This window comes from Gopherus evgoodei, chromosome 3 (assembly GCF_007399415.2).
Source record: "Gopherus evgoodei ecotype Sinaloan lineage chromosome 3, rGopEvg1_v1.p, whole genome shotgun sequence".
In the NCBI taxonomy this organism is placed as follows: domain Eukaryota; kingdom Metazoa; phylum Chordata; order Testudines; family Testudinidae; genus Gopherus; species Gopherus evgoodei.
The window spans coordinates 114,846,255-114,863,897 of record NC_044324.1 but is presented as its reverse complement, the minus strand read 5'-3'; the positions used below and the strand labels follow the sequence as shown (position 1 = coordinate 114,863,897).

At 41.0% G+C, this 17,643-nt stretch overlaps 1 protein-coding gene across 1 annotated transcript in view; it reads left to right on the top strand.

Annotated features, from left to right (window-relative positions):
* MAP3K5 (mitogen-activated protein kinase kinase kinase 5) overlaps positions 1–17,643 on the top strand; it is a 167,266-nt gene that overhangs the window by 111,785 nt on the left and 37,838 nt on the right. The window contains exons 11-12 of the mRNA XM_030556400.1: positions 2,941–3,048; positions 9,920–9,969. Coding sequence (XP_030412260.1) covers positions 2,941–3,048; positions 9,920–9,969 — 158 coding nt within the window. The remainder of the gene's footprint in view (positions 1–2,940; positions 3,049–9,919; positions 9,970–17,643) is intronic.

The window sequence follows — 17,643 nt, the reverse complement described above, 5'->3', positions numbered from 1 at the left end:
TTAGTCTGGGAGCAGGCCAAGATCTGGTCCTTGTTGCTCTGGCCCCTGCTAGTTAGCTGGCAGCTGTGGAGTGCCACCAACTACGATTGATACCTATAGAAATAAATGGAGTGTAGATCTTGAACCATTGGGAATTTCCAATAATTTCTATTTGGGTGATTTTAAATTTTTTTTTAAGCAACTAAGAGAATTCTTCATGGTCTCCAAGACCTGGACATGAGAGGGTAATCTGACTCTGACCTTTTATAGCTACGCCCCAGAGTTTGTGAATGCTGAGCTGAAGGTTGTGGCTTTTCTCTCTGCTTCTCCAGTCTAGTCACACAGAGCCTTGCGATAACATTTTGTTGCAGACACAGCTTACAAATTTTGGAAATCAATAAGTTTAGTATTTATTTACAAAAGCAGTTTAAAAATTCCTATTTAAAAGTAAAGTATAGAAATCACGTGCAAAAAACACAATACGTTGATACATGCTGATTTTAAAGTATGTGGGAAGGGGGTTTGGAGGCAGGTGTTTTAGGTACAAGAATTAATTTATGCTGTTCTCTAACTTGATTTCCTTTCTATTTAAATAAATATCTTGACATATTCTGACAGTTTTTTAGGGGAAATATTTTATAATATCAGTTCAGAATAAATGGAAATGCAGTAACCTTTCCCCCAATTAAATACAAACATTTACAGACTGAAACAGAAAACCTTACATGCAGTAAACATAGACTTAAAGGCTTTTGGAGGGTTTTTTTTTGGTCTGGAAATCAGATTTAAATATAGAATACTATCAAAAGACAATAATATCAGTCTTTACCAAATGTCTACAAATGCTAAACTGTGCCAGCTTTTTCCTTTAAGGGCCTGAAGTAAGATGGGTAGTGCCCTACCAAATTCACGGTCCATTTTGGTCAATTACATGGTCATAGGATTTTCTAAAAAGTAAATTTCATGATTTCAGATATTTTAAACCTGAAATTTCATGGTGTTGTAATTGTAGGGTCCTGACCAACTCTGAAGGCAGCAGCAGAAGTAAGGGTGGCATGGTAGGGTGTTGCCATCCTGAGTTTTGCGCTGCTGCTGGTGGAGCGCTGCCTTCAGAGCTGGTTGCCCAGCCAGCTGCCGCTGCTCTCCGTCCATCTGACTCTGAAAGCAGCATAGAAGTAATGGTGGCAATACTGTGACCCTCCTACAATAACCTTGCGACACCCCCCACAACCCTCTTTTGGGTCTGGATCCCCATTTTGAGAAATGCTGGTCTCCATGAAATCTGTATAGTATAGGGTAAAAGTATTCAAAAGACCATATTTAGTAGAATCATAGAAGATTAGGGTTCGAAGAGACCTCAGGAGGTAATGTAGTCTGACCCCCTACTCAAAGCAGGACCAACCCCAACTAAATCATCCCAGCGAGGGCTTTGTCAAGCTGGACCTTAAAAACTTTTAAGGAGGTTTCATGGAGTAGACCAGATTTCATGGTCTCGGATGTGTTTTTCATGGCCGTGAATATGGTAGGGCCCTAAAGATGGGCCATCAGCTACTTTTGGCTGAGCATTTTTGATGTAGTGTAGTACAACAGTATACTAGGTGGCTAGGTTAGATCAAATCTTGTTGCACTGAATTCCATCTCCTCTGGATTAATCTTCCAAATTCTGCTCTCACATATCCCAAGAATTGTTCCACTATCTATTGTCAGCATGTGGCCCCTTGGATGCTGTTAGTTCCAATGGAACCATTTCCTCCCGTCCAGTTCTATAGTTACTGCTCACAATGGTCTGACTTAAAAGCAATTTAGTCTAGCTCCAGCGTGAAGAACTTTCTGTTTACTCTCTGATGAGCTTTCCAACTGCTCCTTTCCTAACCCTTATTGCAAACAAAGGCACAAACTGGCCAATTCCATGCACTGCTACAGACTAGGGGCCGAATAGTTAGGCAACAGTTCTGCAGAACAGGGGTTACAGTGGATGAGAAACTGGATATGAGTCCACAGTGTGCCCTTGTTGCCAAGAAGGCTGACGGCATTTTGGGCTGTATAAGTAGGGGCATTGCCAGCAGATCGAGGGATGTGATCATTCCCCACTATTCGACATTGTTGAGGCCTCATCTGGAGTAGTATGTCCATTTTTGACCCCCACACTACAAGAAGGGTGTGAAAAAATTGGAAAGAGTCCAGCGGAGGGCAACAAAAATGATTAGGGGGCTGGAGCACATGATTTATGAGGAGCGGCTGAGGGAACTGGTATTCTTTAGTCTGCAGAAGAGAAGAATGAGGGGGGATTTGATAGCTGCTTTCAACTACCTGAAAGAGGGTTCCAAAGAGGATGGAGCACGGCTGTTCTCAGTGGTGGCAGATGACAGAACAAGGAGTAATGGTCTCAGGTTGCAGTGGGGGAGGTTTAGGTTGGATATTAGGAAAAACTTTTTCACTGGGAGGGCAGTGAAGCACTGGAATGGGTTACCTGTGGAGGTAGTGGAATCTCCCTCCTTAGAGGTTTTTAAGGTCAGTCTTGACAAAGCCCTGGCTGCGATGATTTAGTTGCGTATTGGTCTTGCTTTGAGCAGGGGGTTAGACTAGATGACCTCCTGAGGTTCCTTCGAGCCCTGATATTCTATGATTCTATGATCCTCAAACTGCCTCCATTGGGTCCAAAATCCTACCATGTTACAGAGGTTGCTCAACACCTGGCAGTAGGCAATGAAGGTACTCAGAACCTTGTTGAATCAGGAGTACTATGTGATCATGTCTGTAGTGGAGAAAGGCGGATTATAGAAAAACTAAATTTAAACTAGAATTTCAGACAATAGGCTAGTGTGATCATTTTACACATTTTTATCTTTTCCCCTTGTGATTCCTACTGTGCTAGGACTTTAGACATGTTTTCAGTTGATCACAATGCTTTTTACATTTCATAAACCTTTTAATGACTTTTAATTCCTTCCCCCCGCCAAGGTTTTAATATTAGAACCAACAAAAATTTACCAGCCTTCATATCTGTCCATCAATAGCGAGGCAGAGGAGAAGACCATATCTATCTGGCACGTCCTACCTGATGACAAGGTAAACTACTGCACTTGTTTTAGAATGAGAAATGTAAATAATGAATTGTACCTTATGGTCTCTGAATCATGTAAGTAACATAAATCCTGTAACTATAGACTTCTTACAGTTGGCTACCCAAAACTTATCTGTGGTATATAAGAAATATCTTTATTTACATATATTGTTGGGCATTGCTTATTTTTCAGGCAGTGTTTCATTGTTAAGTATTTTTTCCATGATCTCTTTTATGATTTAAAAAAAATGTTAAATTTATAATCTTATTTCAGAAGGCTTGATTTAAATATATAGTGTACAAAGATTCAGTAGCACGTTACTGAAAGTTTGGCTTTTAAAATATGTGTACAACACATCAGTAATATTGTAATATAAATCTTTTTCTAAATGGAACTTTCCTCTGTTTTTTCCCTCTGGTGTTACCCAAATCCATGTTATAGTTTTGAAATGTGCTTAAAAGAATTATAACTTTTGAAATATGGGTGCTTTCAAATGAGACAGTTTCACCAGAATGGCTTACCTGTGTCATCTTTGAGTACTGGACCCTCAGTAATGCACTGAGAGTATCAAAAATGCACCTAGCTGGCACTCACTGGTTTATATTGTAGCCTGGTGTAGATACTGTAAATATGATGGCAGAGGAAATAAAGATCATTATTTTGAATAGTTGTGCAGGAAGTCAGGAACTTAAAGAGGAAATTGATCAAAGAAAATAGATGTTTAGGAGACTGAGAAGCTGAGAAAACATGGTTAAAGATATGGAAACTTGGAAGCTGATATTTGGGATATTTGGAAGGAGAGTGAGTCTGAAGGAGCTTTGGAGACGAGGAGTGAAGTGAGGCGTAGATGGAGGAATTACTGCATCCAGAGATACTTGGAAGGAAACAGTAGAGTGGTGGGGGTTGGAGCAGCCAGGAAGTTTTGGAAGCAGGAAGAAAGAAAGGAGCCTGGGAGATGTGGAAGAGGAGAGAGAAGAAGAAGGCATAGGGCATGAGTGGGTTCAGGAAGATGTGGAATCAGAAAAATGTTACAGATGATTTCTCAGCTCCCAAGAACCAGAACAGTCGTTATCATTTCTTTTCTGATGACTGTTCCTCAGTTGCAGGGTATGGTAAAGGGGAATTGTTTCCTGGAATCAGTCTGTCATGTGCCTTTTACACTTACAATAGAAATATTTCTAATATGCACCTTTTTCGCTATTTTCTATTTCTACTCGTCCTCCTTTGAACAATGTATGTTGAACACAATGAGCAATAGCACTTGGGCTTTTTCTTGAGGAAAATGGACTGTGAGGAAAAGCAGGCAGGTAATAGCAGTAATAGGACATTCGGAAGACAAATTGAAATGCAGTCTAAACTGTGTCCAGATCAATGAATTCCTGTTCATATGTGATCAGCTTTGATCGGAATCATTCACGATAGTCTCAGATTATCAAACAAACATACATACATATATTGCCTTAGCTGCTGGACACAAACCAAAATATATTTGCCACACATTGTAAATAATGTCATATGTTGGTCCTGCAATGGAAACTCTGATACCATAAAACATCTGCTCTGGAAGAATGCTATAGGGTATTTCATATTTGGAATTATCTCACAACCCATAAATGCATGATTAATAATTCACTCCCAAACAATCCACTTCTCTCTGTTTGGTGGCTTATTTCTCATACCATAAATATAAAGCATAATTATTACTCTGAACTCCCCAAATCCCCTCATACTTGCTCAAATATTCTGTAGTGTATTAATGACTGAACGTGCATCATTCATTACTGGACAAAATTTCTTCATAGCTGTTTGGTCAACATTCCTTAATTTCTATAGATATCTTTTTAAACTTTCATGAACCTCAGTCTTTCTCTCTCCTCCTGTACTCTGTCAAAATTAAAACAATGAGGAGTCCTTGTGGCACCTTAGAGACTAACACATTTATTTGGGCATAAGCTTTGAAGCAACTACTCAGCAGCAACTACACACCACACAAGAAAAACACTAACCCAGGAGCCAATCCCTGCAACAATCCGCATTGCTAACTCTGTCCGCAGTTTTATTCAAGGGATACTATCATAGGACCTAACCACATCAGCCACACCATCAGGGGCTTGTTCACCTGCACATCTACCAATGTGATATATGCCATCATGTACCAGCAAAGCCCCTCTGCCGTATACATTGGACAAACCGGACAGTCTCTACGCAAATGAATAAATGGACACAAATCAAACATCAAGAATTGTAACATTCAAAAACCAGTAAGAGAACACTTCAACCTGCCTGGACACTCAATAACAGACTTAAAAGTGGCAATTCTTCAACAAAAAAATTCAAAAACAGATTTCAATGGGAAACTGCAGAACAGGAATTAATTTGCAAACTTGACACCATCAAATTAGGCCTGAATAAAGACTGGGAGTGGCTGGGTCACTACAAAAAATATTTTTTCCTGTGTTGATACTTGCACCTTCTTATCAGCTGTTGGAAATGGGCCACATCTGCCCTAATTGAATTGGCCTCATTAGCACTGATCCCCCACTCGGTAAGGCAACTCCCATCTTTTCATGTTCTATATATTTATACCTGCCTACTGTATTTCCCACTCCATGCATCTGATGAAGTGGGTTATAGCCCACGAAAGCTTATGCCCAAATAAATTCGTTAGTCTCTAAGGTGCCACAAGGACTCCTTGTAGTTTTTGCTGATACAGACTAACATGGCTACTCCTCTGAAATCTGTCAGAATATTAATTCATGTCATTGTAGGTCAAAATATGGGCTCCTTACTCCCATCAGTGAGCAATTAATTAGATTCACTGCAGTCAGTGGAACTACCTATAAATATTGCAAGACAAAAATCTAGGATAAGTGAAGACAGAGAGTATGCATCAGCAACTTAAAGATAAGTAACATTGCAAGGATGTTGTAATTTTCCCATGACTAAGCATTACAAACCCAGGAAATTCAGAATGAAGGCTATATTTAAAAGAAATTCAGTCATGTTAGGAATGGAAATGTACAATTAGGGTACACAAACAACCTTAACTCTACCCTCTAGTGACATCATGCAATAACCATTAGATTATGATTAAGGAACAGTACTTAGTGTTTTGGCCACAGATAAAATGAAACTGATTTTTAGAGATTTTTCCCTCTATATGAGAAATTTGAAGAGTCTGTGTGATTCCATTATTGATATTATTTAGAACAAAGAAGACTAACACATGCTCAATTTCTTAAAGGACCCAGGCTTTAATTAATTTTTAACTCTTGAGTTAATAGATTTACTGGTAAATTCTCAGAAAATTTATTCTGTACTCAAAGAATAAGTGTGTAATTTTAAGGAGTGTATGGTTTCTTTTTCAGACATAAGAGGTTTAATATTTGCTTTAAATGTGAAATGAAACTCAACTTCTCAATTTGTGACTGGTAACTACATAACAAGAAAAGATCTCACAGTGTGGCCCAATATAAATAAATTGCCCTCTTCCTTTTTCACAGCCATTTTCCAATGAGTATTTTCCTACTTAACTCAGTTTTAATTAAATGATAAAACTTGTGAAACTTAAACAAATTAATGGAAAAGTTCTTATAAAAGTCAGTTAGTGGATCTGCTTTGTTTCTGTTGTTCCCTGAATGTAGCAGTTTGTTTTCTGATAGGACTCTAAAACCTATTTGTCAGTAGGAAATGCGGTAGCCAAGCTGCCTTGGTTTCGTGTTGGCTTCTGAATCCAATTTGTGATTTTTTACTAACCGAAGAACAGATGCTGGAGTTGGATAGCACCCTGATATGTTTACTCAGGTTATTTAGAAGTTGGCAGAATCATGGGCAACACAGCTTTTCTGTAATTCAGCAGCCTGAGAAAATGATGTGGTAAATGAAAGGGGTTGTATGAATCTGCGAGAGATTACTCTTTCATAAACTGTAAAGCTATAACATGTGACTTGGGATTCTCATGCTTTTTTAATCCCTTCACCCTTCCTGAATGTTTATTTTGGAGTGATCATGGGTAAAGGGCTGAGGACCCATAGCTGGAAGGCATTCAGGGGGAACTGGGAGGTGGATGTGGGGAGAGGGGCAGCTGAGGTTGCTGAGATATTCCCCACTATTGCTGGAGGATGAGGGAAGCAGAGGTTAAGGTGGTTGCTCTTTCCTCATATAGGGGAGCCAGGAGACCTAATGTGACAAGAATCCCCATCCCTTTGTTCTGTTCCCTCCTGTAGGCAAAGAAAATACCCATGTTGGCTCTTCGCCAACTAGCGTGGGAGGGGTGCAATATTAAGCGGCAAAGGCTAGTTTAGAAAACGAGAATGATATAAAATTAGCATGGCACACATTCCATGGATTAAATCTGGCCAACTGCTAGGTCTCAAAACATAATGGTAAATGGAGAATCATTACTGAATGGATGTGTTTCTGTTAGGGTCCCGCAGGGATTGGTTGTTGGCCCTAACCTATTTAACTTTTTTATTAATGACTTGGAAGAAAACATTAAATCATCACTGATAAAGTTTTCAGATGACACAGACTGGGGGAGTGGCAAATAACGAAAAGGAGAGGTCACTGATACAGAGTGATCTGGATCACTTGGTAAGCTGAGCTCCAGCAAACAATATATGTTTTAATAAGGCCAAATGTATACATCTAGGAACAAAGAATGTGGGCTATACTAATGTGGGGGGGGACTCTTATCCTGGGAAGCAGTGCCTCTGAAAAAGATTTGGTTTTGTAGTGGATAATCAGTTTCACATGACCTTCCAGTCTGACACTATGGTCAAAAGGGCTAATGCAATCCGTGGATGCATAAGCAGGGAAATCTCATGTAGGAGTAGAGAGGTTATTTTACCTCTGGATTTGGCACTGGTTTGACCATTGCTAGAATAGTGCGTCTAAGTTTTGGTGTCCACAGTTCAAGAAGGATGTTGATAAATTGAAGAGGGCTGAGAGAAGAGCCAGGAGAGAATGATTAAAGGGTTAGAAAACATGCCTGTAGTGATAAGTTCAAGAAACTCAATATATTTAGCTAACGAAAAGAAGGTTAGGAGGTGACCTAATTACTGTCTGAGTATCTTCATGGGGAACAAATATTTAATAATGGGTTCTTCAGTCTAGCATATAACACAATCCAGTGGCTGGAAGTTGAAGGCAGACAAATTCAGACTGGAAATAAGGTGTATATTTTTAACAGTTAGAGTGACTAACCATTGGAAGGATTTACCAAGGGTCATGGTGGTTTCTCCCATCACTGACAATTTTTAAATTCAGATCAGATCTTTTTTCTAAAAGATATGGTCTAGGAATTATTTTTGGGGAAATTATATGACTTGTGTTATACAGGAGGTCAGACAGATGGTCCTTTCTGGCCTGGGAATCTATGAACAAGTAGCCAGCCAGAAGTCAGGGGATCTTGAGCAGAAGGTCAGTCTAAACAAAGTTTTTCAGGTATCTCTTAAAAATTTCAAGCCTTAGAATTCAGCTAAGAATCTCTAAATTGAAGTGGGCTAAAACCCACTTCATACAGTATTTTCCACCGCATGCATCTGTTGAAGTGGGTTTTAGCCCACAAAAGCTTATGCTCAGATAAATTTGTTAGTCTCTAAGGTACCACAAGTAGACTCATAGACTTTAGGGTCAGAAGGGACCAATGTGATCATCTAGTCTGACTCCTGTTCTTCTTGCTGATACAGACTAACATGGCTACCACTCTGAAATAAATTACTTGTAATGCTCCATTCTGCAGTGAGAGCTGAGCCTGAGTTTAGGAGCAATGTGTAGCACAATTGGCATTGTATCAAGCAAGGCTGACCATATTTGAATATCCTCCTTCCTCATTATTCAAATCAAACATTGCCTTCTCAAGGTTTGTCAAATCACTCAGTACCTTTCCTTGATACGGAGACATTTTTACTCCTTCTACTTTGAGCATTCATTTTTAGCTATTAAACTAGGTCTGAGCAGTAAAGCTTTGGTAACTTATATGCATTTCATAAACTGGCAAAATAATCTATTATGGAAATTTTTATGAACATTTATATAGAGGTAGCACCTAACAGCTTTAGTCCCATTGTATGGCAATGTGCTAGGTAATAAATGAGTCCCTGTGATAACAGTTTGTCCAATAACTCATTTAATATGAGGACATTCCCACATCATTCATGGCTAGTTAGAATTTGCTACTTTACAACTGCAGGTTACTTTTAAATGGATTTTTAAAATTATTTGAGGTTTGATGTAGATCTAAAGAAAATACAATTGTGTGTATTTGGTACATTATATTATGGTATTTTATATTAACATAACCACCTGTAATAAAATGTGAACAGAGAAGAAAGAAGGATTAAGAAGATATGGAGAAGGGGAAAAATGATCTGGCAAAAGAAAGGTGTCATAGATTATCAAGTACTGTAGGCTCAGCCTCCTTTACAATTCACTGTACAAAATGCAGCAACTCTGACAATGTGTCTTCCTGTTTTATTTCTTGCTGTTCTTGACAGGTGTCAAAAGCTGTTCAACTTCATGTCTCTTTTGTCGTTGGGAATTCATTTGGTTGTGACTGTGGTTGGCACTAAGGCTTCATTCTAAATCTTGTCTCTCAGCAAGAAATGTTTCTTGGCTTTATTGTTCTAGTTACTAAAATGCTCTGCAGAGCAGTATTTCTGTTTGGCAAAGATTGTTCAGAGATGCCGTTGGCATTATGTTAAGATGCCACAAAGAATAATTGCTACAGTGTAAAATGATAATGTTTTGAGTAACTTTCCTAAATCTTTCAGCCTTTTCAGTTACAGGGTAAAAGATAATGCATGTGGAGCTTTTATATTAAGGGAAACTTTTATTATCATGTTTTATCTTTACACTTTTTCTGAATGTTACAGAAAGGTATTCATGAGTGGAACTTCAGTGCTGCTTCTATCAGGGGAGTAAGGTAAGTTTCCTTTATATCATGATCTTAAACAAACCAAGGTAACTGGGTGTGTGGTCTGCTGGGATAGTGCGGTGACTTGGATGGAGGGTTGGGGGACAAAACTTAAGAGAGTTTTGCATCTGTCTAAAACATGGGGATTTCCAACATAACACAAGCCCTGAAATGTCTCCTTGTGATTCTAAAATGGCCACCTGCAATGGCTATCAAACAACAACAAATTTAAAAAATTAAAATTGCTAATTTAAAAAAATATTATTTTTCTGACTAAAATAGTTCCGTAATTCACATTTAAGTGAAGTTATAAGTAGAATTAAGATAATTGGTTACTTTTAATGTATTATTATTATTATTTATTTGCATTACCATAACACCTAGGAGCGCCTGTCATGCACCAGGACCGCATTGTACTAGGCTCTGTATAAACATTTAACTAAAAAGATGGTCCCCGTCCAAAAGACCTTACAGTCAAAGTATAAGACAAGGGATAACAGGTGGATGCAGACAGGGAGAGCAGAATGGAACAATGAAACTGTGGTAGGCTGTGGTCTCCACACAGCAGCTGCCTGTGTGTTAAATTCTTTTGTAGGCATCATGGCAGAGTAGGTTTGAAGGAGGGCAATGCAGTAGCTTTGTGAATGTTTATGGGGAGCTCTTCCCAAGCGTGAAGGGCAGCATGGGAGAAAGCACAAAGAAGCTTCTTTGAACATTTACCAAGCGGGCAGTGGAGGCTAGTATCCTTAGCTGATTGGAGGCAGGAGTCAACATCTCCATAATGAATGAGAGATCATAGGCAGTGTGGCAATAGACTATGAAGGGCCTTTCAGCTGAAGACAAGCATCTTCTTTTTTATGCGAAAGAGAAGGTGAAACAGTGGAGGGATTGCAAAAACAGAGATGCCAAGGTCAAATCAAGGGCTAGGATAGTGATCTTTGCATTTTGAGTGGATATCAGTGGAGCAAGATTCCATATGATGTCATGTGTCAAAGCCAGGGAGAAGGATAATAATCAAAATGCAAGATAATAAGACTGGATGAGAGTTTTAGCTGTATGAATGGAAAGGAAAGGTCATATCTTAGAGACATTAGGCAGAAAGAATCAGAAAGATTTAGCCAGCCTGGATGTGAGGACCTAGAGAGAGAGCTGAGGGCTTGTCTACATCAGAAAGTTGCAGCGCTGGTGAGGGAGTTACAGCGCTGCAACTTTGAAGGTGTACACATCTGCAGGGCACCACCAGCGCTGCAACTCCCTGTTTGCAGCGCTGGCCGTACTCCCGTTTTGTCTCGGGTGTAGAGGATCCAGCGCTGGTGATCCAGCGCTGGTAATCCAATGTAGACAGTTACCAGCGCTTTCTTGACCTCCGTGGAAGGAGGAAGCCTCTGGTAATCAAGCTGGTTTCCTTTCCCGGTTTGCTCTCTCGGTCCCGGAGCCAGCCAGCAAACCGCAGGGAAGGAGACCTGCTTGCTCGGGGTTCCGGGACCGAGAGAGCAAACCGGGAAAGGAGACCAGCTTCGCCGCGGTTTGCTCTCTCGGTCCCGGAGCCAGCCAGCAAACCGCAGGGAAGGAGACCTGCTTGCTCGGGGTTCCGGGACCGAGAGAGCAAACCGCGGCGTTCCCGGTTTGCTCTCTCGGTCCCGGAACCCCGAGCAAGCAGGTCTCCTTCCCTGCGGTTTGCTGGCTGGCTCCGGGAACGCGAGAGCAAACCGCGGCGTTCCCGGTTTGCTCTCTCGGTCCCGGAACCCCGAGCAAGCAGGTCTCCTTCCCTGCGGTTTGCGTGGTGGCTCCGGGACCGAGAGAGCAAACCGCGGCGTTCCCGGTTTGCTCTCTCGGTCCCGGAACCCCGAGCAAGCAGGTCTCCTTCCCTGCGGTTTGCTGGCTGGCTCCGGGAACGCGAGAGCAAACCGCGGCGTTCCCGGTTTGCTCTCTCGGTCCCGGAACCCCGAGCAAGCAGGTCTCCTTCCCTGCGGTTTGCTGGCTGGCTCCGGGACCGAGAGAGCAAACTGTGGCGAAGCTGGTCTCCTTTCCCGGTTTGCTCTCTCGGTCCCGGAACCCCGAGCAAGCAGGTCTCCTTCCCTGCGGTTTGCTGGGTGGCTCCGGGACCGAGAGAGCAAACCGCGGGGAAGCTGGTTTCCTTTCCCGGTTTGCTCTCTCGTCCCGGAACCCCCCTTGAAGCCGCCCAACAGCGCTGCAGTGTGGCCACATCTAACACCACTTGCAGCGCTGGTTGCTGTAAGTGTGGCCACTCTGCAGCGCTGGCCCTATACAGCTGTACTAATACAGCTGTAACAACCAGCGCTGCAAAATTTTAGATGTAGACATGGCCTGAGTCAAAGATGATGCCCAGGTGATAGATATGAAGCCCCTTTCACGGCATCCAAAAATAACTAGTTATGTTGAAAACTTAGGCCATTAAGATGTATAATTTCTTTATGTTGTGATTTTTAAAATTAATTGTTATCCTATATTATTTGTAAAAGATTGTTTTACTGATATTTAAAACTAAACAAATTACATGTATCTGATCATAACAAGAAACCAGGTAAACTCTGTTGCCCCAGAAATGTAAAAGGCCTGATTCTCATTTGCACTAAAGACTCTTTATTCAACTTCAAATCTTTGCTTCCCCATCGCCCTGGCATGCCCATATTTTTCTTCAACACTCTTCCTTAAAAGGGGAGCGGGAAATGGCTGGTACAGAAACCAGCTCTGCCACTTTTGTTGGCTTTACTTCAGCAAAAAGCTCCCTTCTGTATGTGGGATTCTCCAGCGGTCATTCATGTCCAGATTCTGCCCCCTCAGCATCACTGAACTGCTGCAAAATCTGGCCATAGAGTGTACTCGTGTGCATGAACTTAAACATGTGCAGAACTATTTGAAGGATCCAGGTTTTCATTTATACATGTTAATATCTAGGAAAGTACCACTGTGCTGCTTTAGATCACTTCCTTATTTTTGTCTTATTTTCTTCCTGTGCTTACATATACCATGTTAATAATCTCATTTTAATATTTTAAGTGTATTTTTTTAAAAGAAAATCAAATTATCCAACCAGTCCTCTGTTCTAAAAATGACACAAAAATTGTCTTGTCTCTAATAAATTCCTACACAGATGGACCATTTTTGCCTTTCCACCATCTAATAACTCTTTTAGCTATCAACAGACACAGTGAATCAGTTTATTTTAGGGAAAAAACTGCAACAATGCATGTGGTTCAGTCTGGTTTCAGTTTTTGTTACAATAAATTTTCGAGCATTTGTAAACTTTTTGCCAAATGGCAGTTGTTGTTTTTTTGGTACTGCTAAAACATGTATTAGTGTTTACTAATGTTGCCTAGATGCCTCCAGTTCTGTTGTTATAATTTAAGACCAATCTTATTTGTCCAGATGTCCAAGAAAGTCTGGAAAATTTTAAACTGCCTCTGTAGAGCTAAGGTCCGTTTCTGCCGTGGCCCTGACAGAACTCAGGCAATCTTTGATGGCTTGGCTGTGGGGCAGTTGGGCAAAGTTGATGTTTGTTTAATTACAAAGCTAAAGAAATGTATATGCACAACTCATATAAACGTATCTGTATATAATCAGCTTAAGTGCTGAAACTAGGGATGCTTGGGGTGTGGCGGCACCCCGTGACTTGAAATGGTTTCCATTATATACAGGGTTAACAGTTTGGTTTGATGGCTTTCAGCACACCCACTATACAAATTGTTCCAGCACCTATGATGATCAGATTGTCTCCTTCTTGTTTCAGTTGTTGTTAATCTTGTTAGATTAGAAGCTCTTTGAGTCAGGGGCCATATTTGTGGCACAGCTAGCACAAAAGGGCTCTGTTCCTGATCCCAACTTCTTTTGTCTTCTTTGAAAATTCTACCCTGGAAATATAATCCCTTATAGCTCTCTAGAAAAGGGGGATTACCAGCTCTAGCAGTAAAGGCCAGGGTGCTCTGTAGTCCTTGAAGGGCCAGAGATCCCAGCTTTAAAAGGTCACATCATTTTTCTGTAGAAACCTCAGTAACTATTTATTGGTGTTACATAACCAGCACTTCAGCAGCAGTGCTGAGGACATACCTAATATTGAAGCATGACTAATGTTTCTGGTAAGCATGTAGAGAAATGACTGAGGAGACACTTGCTTTATGTGTTCCCTAGCAGCCAACATAATCAGCCTCTTGTTCTTATGAGTAACAGAGCTCATTCCTTAAAAATTGAGAAGGAATAAAAAAAGATGTATATAACTTTGTAAACATGGTGCTGAATCACACCCTGTACCTTTCGTAATTGGTTTTGCTTGAGCATAAACTCAGTTAGTGGGTTGTGCACTAATAAATTACTCAGTCTGTATCATATATCCTTGTGTACACACACACTGATTACTGAATTGGGCCAGAAAGCACATTCAGTCATCAAAATCCTTTAAAATGTGGCTCCCCTCTCTATGCACTTTGGTTGGTCCAATAAAAGACATTACCGCACCCAACTTGTTTCTCAGTGCATGTTGTGTCAGTTATGCCAGTTATCCAAACAAGTGCTTTTCTGCATGTGGCACACAGCTGGGTTTTGAATAGCTCGGTCAATGTAAACTGTAGGAACAAATTCAAAACCAATAAAAGCTTAACATTTACAATAAAAAAAAAGTAAAACAGTCTCTATTTTATGCAGTAAAGATGAGCCCAAATCACTGAGTGCTCGATTGTGTCTTGGGCACAGTCCTGAGCACCTGGGAGTAGACCCACGAGGCAGTGTGCCTTTGAGAGACTACACTGAGGCACAATTCCTTCCCTATTTCCCCCTGGCTCCAGGTAGGAGTGGGGGATAATTTGCTGCTGCCTTAACCTGACTCAAACTTTGGACATATATCTGAATCTGAACACTCCCAAATTATAAAGGTGTTTGGATTTCTATTCTGGTTCTGCCCAATATAGATGCAGGCCCATAGGACAGATGCTAGGTATCTGATGAGCATGGCATGAGAACCTGAATGGAAACAAAGTAATGACGCTCATAGATGCTGGAACTAGGGGTACTGGGGGTGCTGTGGCACCCCGTGGCTTGAAATAGTTTCTGTCATATACAGGGTTTACAGTTTGGTTCAGTGGTTATCAGCACCCTCCCTATACAAATTGTTCTAGCACCCGATGAAGCTTGTTCTCGGGCTACTTCATGATGGGATGACCGCCACTGTCCTCTGTAATGGGTTGGAGACTGACTCATTCACCATCTGTGCTGGTGTTAAGTAGGGCTATGTTATTACCCTAACCCTTCTTTCCATCTGTCTTGCATTAATCTTGATTCTTATTTGTGACTGCTTTTCTTCTGGAATTGAGATTGAGTATTGCATGGATGGCGAGCTCTTCAACCTGTAGTGTCTTCATTCTACAACTAAAGTCACCAGGACTGTTATTGCCAACATTCAGTATGCTGATGATTGTGCTATCCATATGCACATTGAGGTTGACTTGTAATCCACCCTAGATCTCTTCTCAGGCGCCTCATAGTTGGGACTTTCCCTCAATATTGGGAAGACTAAGGTGCTCCATCGGCCTGTCCCAGTACAAATTGGCCCCCTTCTCCCACTAATTGTCATCAGTGGTGAACCCTTGAAAATGTTGAGCCAGTACCTTTACCTTGGAGGTTGAATATAGGATCCATTGTGCCATTGTATCCTTCGGAAAGTAGCTTTGTCATGTCTTTATTGAAAGAGATCTGCAGATGAAAACTAAGATCCTTCTCTACAGTGCAGTAGTCATCCCAACTCTTCTTTATGAGTGTGAGACATGGGTGACATACCGAAGCCATCTTAAGTATCTGAAGTAGTTTGAACTGTGCTGCCTTAGGAATATTTTCCATATCAGATGGGAAGACTGTCATAGACCAATGACAGTGTTCTCTCTGCAGCCAACATCACCAGTGTTAAGGTGAAGATTATGAAACATCAGCTTTGCAGGGCTGGTCATTGTGATACTCATCTTCCAAAGCAACTCCTCTTTTCTCAATTTAGTCATGGTGGTAGGACTTGCAGGAGACAGAGGAAATGCTACAAGGATACCCTGAAAGTATATCTTAAGAAGGGAGGCATTGACCCCACAAATTGGGAAGAGCTGGCTGGCAATAGACTGCAATGGCATTCATCATACATCAAGCCTCAGTCCATTCTGAAGAGAATTGTCTTGCTCAAGAGTCTGAGAAATGGCAGAGGAGGAAGGAAAAGTAGAGCATCCCAGTCAGCAGTTGTGCTCTCTCCAGGCAACCACCTGTCACATGTGAAAATACCTATAGAGCAAGAACTGGACTTTTCAGTTATCTTAAGTCTCATCAATGACTTTTCCTCGTTTGTACAGATAGCAGCAGCTGGCAAACCAGGTTACCAAACCACCATCTCTCCTTCCAGAGTGGGGAGCTGATTCCAGGGAATCCCGGCATTTCCAAAATTCCAGCGAAATCATTAAAGAATGAATAATAGCTTTTGTAGAACTTGGGAATTTTGAGAGTAAAATGGGTAAAAACTGAAAATGAAGGCCCTTATTGTTTAAAAAAAATTCAGTTTTTTGTTCTGGTTCAGACCCAGCCCTTGTTTTTACTGATTAAGTTGCTTTGTACTTGGCATCCTATCAATAGAATTTTAAAAAAATATTATAGTATTGGAAGTTTTCACTCTTAGCAAATAAGTGAAATCTATTCACCTGAAATTTCTTCTCCACAGTTTCTGCATAATCTACTGATTAACTGCTCTATATGCTGTCTAATAAAGAACTATTAATAAGCAACTGTCATGGTGCCTGATTGTGCATCCCCTGTGCATTGACTTCAGTGGGAGTGTTGGGTGCATACAGGATTTAGGTACAGGGCCATAGTAAATGTGTTTGCATGTTTTGTGAGGTAATATCTTTTATTGGACCTCACCTCACGTATCTAGTCTCTCTCATATCCTGGGGCCAGTGTGGCTACAGCAACACTGCAAACGTGAATGTTTTGTCAGTTTTGCAACTGAGCACACAAATAATTTAAAAACACCCCATATTTATTAATAAAGACATTAATATTTCTAAATATGCCAGCCTTGTAGATGTACCACTCCACTCTAATCCTCCTATTTACCCACAAACAAATGGGAAGAGAAGGTTCACTAGTCTGCAAGAAATTCATTTCACCTGTGTAAAGGCCAAGTAAAATGGTGTTATACAGTTTAATGGACTGGTGTTGGGATGATGAAACCCACACACCAACCTAAGGGTCTGACATGAGGCTAAAGTGCAGCCTTCTCCCTGTGGTGCTACTTCAGCATGTAGAGTGTGGTTGAGGCTCTAGCTCCTCTGCATTGTTGAGATCCCAGTTGCTCCATCCCACTGCAGCTTTCTGTGGCAACCTATGAAAGCTACTGCAGAGACATCTTCTACCATTCACAAGAGGTGCTGAGGACCCACTGCTCAACTCTCCTCTGCAGCTTTGGAATTCCAAATGGGGGCTTACTGTGGAGTGGGGGGAAAGTATTGCACTGGTCATGTGTACCTGGGCGAATGTCTGTGAAAGACCAGGATTTTCTGTGCTTACTAAATAGATCACATTTATAATCAGATTTACTCAAAGTAATAGTTTCTCTACAGATCTTCAGGAAATCAAGGCTGAATGAATAGAAAGTTATTGAACCCTTTAATCAGACACTTTTTAAATGTTTCGCACTAACAG